The 7,388-nt window shown below is 59.0% G+C and overlaps 1 protein-coding gene across 1 annotated transcript; it reads left to right on the top strand.

The window, feature by feature from the left end:
- Positions 1 to 914: 914 nt before the first annotated feature.
- Positions 915 to 3,982, top strand: LOC125366898 (adhesion G protein-coupled receptor B3-like). The gene is made up of 2 exons (XM_048367611.1): positions 915 to 991; positions 3,332 to 3,982. Exon 2 carries the CDS (start codon positions 3,347 to 3,349, stop codon positions 3,980 to 3,982), a length of 636 nt encoding a protein of 211 aa, XP_048223568.1. The 5' UTR covers positions 915 to 991; positions 3,332 to 3,346.
- The last annotated feature ends 3,406 nt before the right edge of the window (positions 3,983 to 7,388 follow it).

Below are 7,388 nucleotides of genomic sequence, written 5' to 3'. Positions count from 1 at the left end.
CACGAGACCGCGGCGCGGGTCCGGGGCGCACGGGGGTGCGGACACAGCGCACGCGGGGCCGAGCACCCCGCAGGTGAACCGCAGTCTCGCTGAGGACGCGGGGAGATGAGGAGGAGGGCGGGGGAGGAGGCCCAGTCGCCGCCAGGGCGCGGGGTCTGGGAAGGGTCTCCTCGGACCGGCGACGGGAACCTGGGTAAGGACCGAGCCACGCTCTCCCACGCCCCTGGGCGGGAGGGGGGAACCGCGGCGCGGAGTCCCGGCAGCGCCGGACCCGGAGAGCCGAGCGACGCGGGGTGCGCGGTCCAGCGGCGGCTCCAAGGAGACCCCGCCTCCCATTCCCCCCCCCCCCGCCGCGCCCTCTCCCCCCCCCCCCTCCGCGCTCCCCTTACCTCTTCCAGCCTCCCTCGCCCCGCCCCGCCCCGGTGCCTGGGGCCGGCGCCGGCGCCGAGCGCGCGGGCACGCGGGAGGCCGGGGGGCGCGCCCGCGCGCCCGGAGAGGATCGAGGCCGCGCAGGCGCGCGCCCGGCGGAGCGGGGACTCGGGGCTCGGCGCCACAGCCTCGCCAGCACCGCGCCGCGCTCGGCACCCGTAGCCCGCAGCTTTCTCTCCTTTTCCTCAGTCGCCGCGGCCCGCCGGCACTTGCGGGCAGGGAGGAGGAGGAGGAAGGGGAGGCGGAGGAGGAGGAAGCGGGCGGAGGAGGAGGCCAGGTCCGAGCAGTCCTCGCACCTGCCCGCCCGCCCGCCGTTCCCGCTCCGCCCGCGCCCTGGGCCGGCTGCCGGCGCTTTCGGGGCGGCCCCCGGCGGCCCCGCGCCCGCGGAGCTGCCGCCTCGCCCCCTTCGCCCCTGGGGCCGTGGGTTCGCCTCGCCGCCCCCCCCCTTGGGCGCGCGCACCCCGCTTTCGCAGCCGGCAGGGAAGATTGGCCGGGGTGCCCGGGTCCGTGGCGGCGAGGCGCCGGCGTCGTAGAGCGGAGCCCGGAGCTTTCGGAGTGCGAGGTGAGCCGGGGGCCGCCCGCGGGGAGGGGAGGCCGGGCCGGGCCCCGCGCGAACCCCGCTCGCCGCCGCGCCGGCAAAGTTGGGAAGTACGGCTTCGGGCTACGGCGGGGGCTCGGCGGGGCCAGCGTCGCGGGGCCGCGGGCTGGAGGGCGGCGGGGGCTACGCGGGCGCCGTGGCGGAGGCGCGGCTGTGTCCGCCACACGCGGGGACCCCGGGCCGCCAGGACGGAGGGGTGCAGCCCTGGCGCGCGCTCCCCGGATGGGGTCAGCCGTCCGCCGGGGGAGCTCGGGGCGCCGAGGGGCTCGCCGACCCGGCCCGGCTGCCCTGGGTTCGAGGCCGGGGATTGCTCGGGTGGGGAGGTGGGGGGTCGATTTTTCTCTCCCGGAGAAGCCAGGCGCCGTCGCGGGAAGGAGCGTCGCGGGCCGCGGACGGAGCTGGTCCGGGCGCCGGTGTGGGAGCAGCCCCCGTGTCGGCCTCCCTCTGGCCCCGGAGCCCCTTACGCGCGCGGGCTGGGCGCCCCGCGGAGACCCAGCCGTCCGCCGGCTCCGCGTCCTGGGAACGCGGCTCGACCCGCCGCGCACGCCGGCGCCGGTCCCCCTGTCCGGAGGAAGCAGATCTCCGGAATGCCCCGCAACTTCCCCGGCCCCCAGCCCCAGTATGCTCGTGGACTTGATTTCCTCCGGGCGACAACGGCGTCTCCCACTGAGCTGTGTGCGTGGTGTGTGCGAGCGCGGTGTGTGTGTCCATGGTGTGTGTGTCCATGGTGTGTGCGCATGGTGTGGGTGTGCGTGGTGTGTGTGTTGTGTGTGTGGTGTGTGCATGGTGTGCGCGCGCGCGTGCAGCCTAGGACGCGGTTCCCCAGACCTCCCCGCTCAAGTGCTCCATTAGCAACGTGGAGGTACATTTTTAAACTGCGACTCTGCGGAGGTCGAGGGCCGATTTCGGTCATGGGAAGACACCGAACTCGAGTTCGAGTCTGGGGAACGCACAGGGCGCCCGTGCCCCGGCCGCCGGACGGCACTGAGGGCGCCAGCGTGTTATGCAATGGGAAGGGAGAGGCCTCCTCTCCATCTCCGGTTCTGGAGAAAAGGGGGGAGGCCGTGGAAACGCCGACTCTCCATCCGTGTGTCTGTTTGTGACTCCAGAGCAGTGAAAGACGCCGCAGCCTAGAGACTTCTAAAATTAACTTGGTACCCACCTTATCAGCTCAAAGGCGGGAGAGAGCAGTGCCATTTATTCTAAGAAATAACATCTTAAAGGATAAAACTAAAAAAAAATCCAGCCATCTATATCTATATCATGTATATGGTCACAGCTTCCAAGAGGAAATATAGTCCAATACTGTTCTTTTTTAATGCAATACCAGATAAATTAACAAGGGAAGGAAACCAGGGCTGGCAGCCACTCTGTGTAAGGGAGCAATTCACAGATTGAAATCCACTAGGAATGAACGTGCTGGTACATTTCATCAACCTCACGTGGACCTCAAGATACAGCAGATAATTCCAGAGGCAAACCCGTGAATTAAACCAACAACAGCAGCAGTTAACTTCAAAGCCTGCAGGGCTGAGGTTTCTCTGGCCTGGCCTGGGTCTGGCCTGGCCTTGGGCTGCCTGCCTGGGACTCTGCCACCCTGGGCCTCTGCTCCTGCCCTGCTAGGCCCTCTCCCCCCGGGGTGGTTTTGGCAAGGAGCCCATGCAGTTGCCAAGGAATTTCTCCTTGGTCCTCTCCAAGCCTCCCTCCAAGTGAGGGGAAGGGCGCTGGGGAGCTTTTGCTGTTGAAGTGATCCCTGGCGCTTTCCACAGGGGAGGGGGCTGTAAGTCCTTGCCATGACGCCCCACATTCAAGAGGATGAGAAATGATGGTCCGCCAGCTGTTCCCAGATGATCAGATTAGAGGCTGAGGGGGGAATGCTTGCTGCAGGCTGGAGACCAGGGAAAGAAGGGGTCCTGTGGCTTGATGGGAAAAAGAGAGCGAGAGAGTCAGCAATCAGCGCTTGGGTCTTGATAATTTTGCAAATCCTGTCTGTCCCCCCGACCCTGGCTCCGTGTTCTGCGGTGATAACGGGGATGAGAGAGGGCATTCCTATTAATAATCGATTAAATGTTATTTTTAAACGAGAATGTGGCCATCGTCCATGGCCACATGAAGGCGCTGTTCACACAGCCACCACGGGTCCCTGGCCTCACAGCAGAAAATTCACCTGTCCTTTTAAGGTTTTTCTCTTCTTTTCCTGTTTTCTTTTTTTTTTTTTAATCTGATGTCTTGAAAACAACTAGCTGTAATAGTGCAAGGATTTCATTTTTTCAGTGTGTTTCGCTTTTATCACCCTTTCTCCAGGCCAGATGTCATAGGATGAAGGCTGTTGGTGAGCTGCTGATTTATATATTTTCCACCTATCTCCTGGTTATGTTTGGATTTAACGCTGCCCAAGACTTCTGGTGTTCAACTCTGGTGAAAGGAGTTATTTATGGATCCTATTCTGTAAGCGAGATGTTCCCCAAAAACTTTACCAACTGCACTTGGACGCTGGAAAATCCAGATCCAACCAAATACAGTATTTACCTGAAATTTTCCAAGAAGGACTTGAGCTGCTCCAACTTCTCCCTGCTGGCTTACCAGTTCGATCATTTTTCCCATGAGAAGATAAAGGATCTGCTCAGAAAGAACCATTCTATCATGCAGCTCTGTGATTCCAAGAATGTGTTTGTGTTTGTACAATACGATAAGAATTTTATCCAGATTCGCCGGGTCTTCCTGAGCGGTTTCCCAGGATTACAGAGGAAAGGAGAGGAGGATCAAAAGTCTTTCTTTGAGTTCCTGGTGTTGAACAAGGTGAGCCCCAGCCAGTTTGGGTGCCAGGTCCTGTGCCTCTGCCTGGAGAGCTGCCTGCGGTGGGAGAACAGCCGGGTGGAGTCCTGCGGAGCCATGTATACCAACTGCTCCTGCCCCCAGCACCTGGGCAAGCTGGGCGGCAACCACCAGGCCTAGGTGCTGCTGCTGAGCAATGTGGTGCTGCCCCTGAATGAGCAGACCGAGGGCTGCCTCACGCAGCCCTCCAGACCACCCAGATGTGCAACCTGATCCTTGAGGCCCGCAGGCTGCCCAAGGAAGGTGAGTCCTGGGTGGGTAGGGCCGGGGGGGGGGGGGGGGCGGGGGCGCCGGCGTGGCTGCCTGCCTCTGGTTTCCTGAGGAAAGCTAGGCTTTAGACCAGGCCCTGGGCACAGCGGGGGGTCATTGGAGTGGGGATGGAAGGCAAGCAGATGTGAGGCCAGCTTGTCCTGGGGGAGGGGCACCGGGCTAGGAGAGGGTGGGGTGGAGACTGGTGGTGCCTTTATTCTGAGCCCAAATCCCCTAGGAGGCTGCAGTGGGGTCCTGCCTGGTGGAGGGGCATTCAGACTTCTTGCTTCTCAAACAACCAGCATTAGGTCCCCTTGCCTGCCTCCCTCCCTCCCTCCCTCCCTCTCTTCCTTCCTCTATGTTCATCTATGTCTCACCGCCCCCCTCCGACTTTGGACCTTACAACAGCAAGCCAGAGACCAGACAACCTCACACTGGCATGACTCCTTTTCAGTGGGCAGTAAATTCTGGGTTCTCTTTTCCAGAGGAACAGGCCCTCAGCTCTGAGCTCTGTGGACTGTGAAGCCACCCTGGGCCTGTGAGTAGGCAGGGGAGTAGGTGCAAAAGTCAAATCTTGATCTTTCTCCACCTGAGCTGCCTCTTGTGATTATTTGGTTATTTTGGGGGCTGGGGAGGTTGTCTCTACTGTCTTCTTTGTTTCCTATTCACATGCATGGGAAAGGGAACGGAAGGAACATCCCAGAGGTGAGCTAGGGAGGAAAGCACCCCAAAACCAGTGCCCTGGAGGTGCAGGGTAAACATGAAAGTGCCAACGTGATTTGCAGTTTTCCAGCAGCCTGCAGCAGGGAGCCTAGAGGAGATAGAGGAGATCTGAGAGTGTGGGTTGTGTCTCATCTTGCAAGCACACAGCAGCCCAGGCCTGCTTGGAGGAAATGCCTTTCCCTGTGGAGGCCAGGGACTCCCTCCATCCCGCTGAGGACAGAGCTCCAGAGCTCCTGCACATCCTGGCTTGGGCCCTGGCCCTGCTGGCTGAGTGTGTTGATTGCTTATGCAGGAAATGTTTTCTGCTGGCTACAAAGAGCCCAGTCTGTGGGCCAGGACAGCCAAGCTCCAGCCCCCTCCCCCCACACAAGTGGGCTTTGTGGCCCATGTCAAGTTGCCCCTTGTTGGAGCGTTTTCATTGAGAGTAGCCAAGGGTTTGGAAGGGGGGGGGGGAGGGGAGGGACCTGGGCTGAGCCCGGCAGCCAGAGCTGTTTCCCTCAGACTGTAACTGCGGGGGTGGAGGGGGGGTGGGAATTCTAAGGAGGGGAAGGCAGAGAGGGAGAGGACCTGGTAGGAAATAAATGCATTGCTAAGATCAAGCATCAAATCGCAGTGTGTGTGTGAGTGTGAACACCTTCAAACATTTCTGCAGGTTCCTGTTAGCCAGCAGCTGAGACTAAATACCAGCAAAGTAGCTTTAAATTACAGGAGCTCCTTTCTCCAGTGAAAGACCCAGGGTTGTGTTTTGTGGCTGCTGGGAGGGTATTTAACGCCATTTAAAACTAATTAGTGCCCCGCCCCCGGAATCTGCAGCTATGGCGGCACAGGGGGCGCTGGAGACCGCGCGTTCTGGGGTGGGGGGGCGGGGAGGCAGCGCACAAAGCCCGGCTCCCTCACTCGGAAGCCCATGGCTTCCCTCCGTGGTCTTAATCCTGGCATCAAATGGGCTCCAGTCTCAGCGTCCCTCCAGAAGTAGACCAAGGCCAGGGGGTGTGGGCAGCAGGCCGGACTTGCTTGGATTTTCCTGGTCGTCGTGGGGGTCGGGGGGGGGGGGGCGGTCGGGGGACCGAGCTGGGAACTGAAGAAGGTGCTAGAGCCAGGTCCATACGCAGCTTGCATCACGTGTGTACATTGCGTCAGGATAGGAACCAAGGGCCCGTGTAGACGCTTGCACGAGGGTGCCGGCATCATGGTCAGGATGGAGCTGGAGCTGCACATGAAGTTCATGTAAGGGGGTGACCTCAGGTGCCCGGCCTCCGCCCTGTGTGCTCGGAATTTCAGACTGTTGGTTTAGGTACAGCAAGCCCCAAAGAAAGGCGCCATAGGTCCTGTTGACATAGCAGTCCTTTGCCAGTAATGCTGAGACAGTCTCCTTCCTCACCTCATCCCAGCAGAAGCTTATGGGGAAGAGGCAGTGCCAAGAGGCCATGTGAACATCGTGACAGTTGAGTTGCTCAAATTTATTTATGCAAAGTACATTAGATCTTCAATATTTGACATCACTGATAGAAGCAATAATACAAAAGGATTCTCTGATAGCCCTTCAAGGCTCATGATGATGTGGAATTGGGCTGCTTAGACATTACCTTTTACTCCAGGTATCTTCATTCTATATGAAAACTCGGAGCGCTGGCTCTTGAAATGAGGTGGTATATTACGTGATAATTCACATTTCCTGTGCAAACATATTCACACTATTGTCCAAGACACCAAGGAGAGAAATGCAAGGTTTATCTGCACAGTGTCCAAGTTCCTTGGCTAAGAAGGAAGGCTGGCCTGGTTTAGGAAGCTTGTTCTCCTGACTTTGTCACAGGAGTCACAGGGTGGGGCTGGAGAGCTGGGGGGTGTGGGGGGTGGGGGAAGCTTCCGGGGCCCCACCCACAACCTCTGACAGCTGTGGAGTGCTATGCCTGGTCACTGGAATTACAGAGATCTGAGGATGCTGGTTCAAAACCAGCCCAGTCAGGAAGGTCCCTGTAACCAAAAATGAAGGCGTGACTCAGGTGATAGAGCACCAGCCTTGAGTGAAAAGCTAAGGGAGAGCACAGAAGCAATGAGGCTCATGAAAAAGGATATATATACACACATATATAATATAAAATATATAGGCATGATATCATTTTTGTTTGGCTACTTCATTTAAAATGAGAAATTAAAGCAGATGTTTAACTTAATAGAAAGCCTTAATGGGGTTCTTGTTTCTAGTGGCTCCTCTTACGTGAAAGGGAGTTGGAAGGTCTGAAGACCACCTTTGCCTTGGGCCCTCCACCCCCCCTCCCAGGGGAAGTCCTGCTGAGTGCCAGGGTAAGCCTCAGCCAAATGTGGGTGTGTTTGCATCTCGGGGACCTGTCAGGGCTCCTGAGGAATTGTCCTTGTTTATTTCTAATTGGTCCTACTTGATCTCCCTCTCTCCATCCTCTTCCTGTGAGGACAACTGCCCCATCCACACTCTGTGAGAACACAGGGCATGCACTCATTCTGTGCATCCTGACCTCTTGTCCTCTTTCAGTGATTCCCACAATGTTCAGTCGTGCGCCACGTGCGCGCGCGCACG

The sequence above is a fragment of the Perognathus longimembris genome, chromosome 18 (genome assembly GCF_023159225.1).
Source record: "Perognathus longimembris pacificus isolate PPM17 chromosome 18, ASM2315922v1, whole genome shotgun sequence".
NCBI classification, from domain to species: Eukaryota; Metazoa; Chordata; class Mammalia; order Rodentia; family Heteromyidae; genus Perognathus; species Perognathus longimembris.
The sequence above is the reverse complement of the archived record's forward strand: the minus strand, read 5'-3'. Positions and strand labels throughout refer to the sequence as shown.

What these genes read in the sequence shown, in the direction of transcription:
- LOC125366898 (XM_048367611.1), top strand. Translation starts at nt 3,347, where the DNA reads ATGAAGGCTGTTGGTGAGCTGCTGATTTATATATTTTCCACCTATCTC.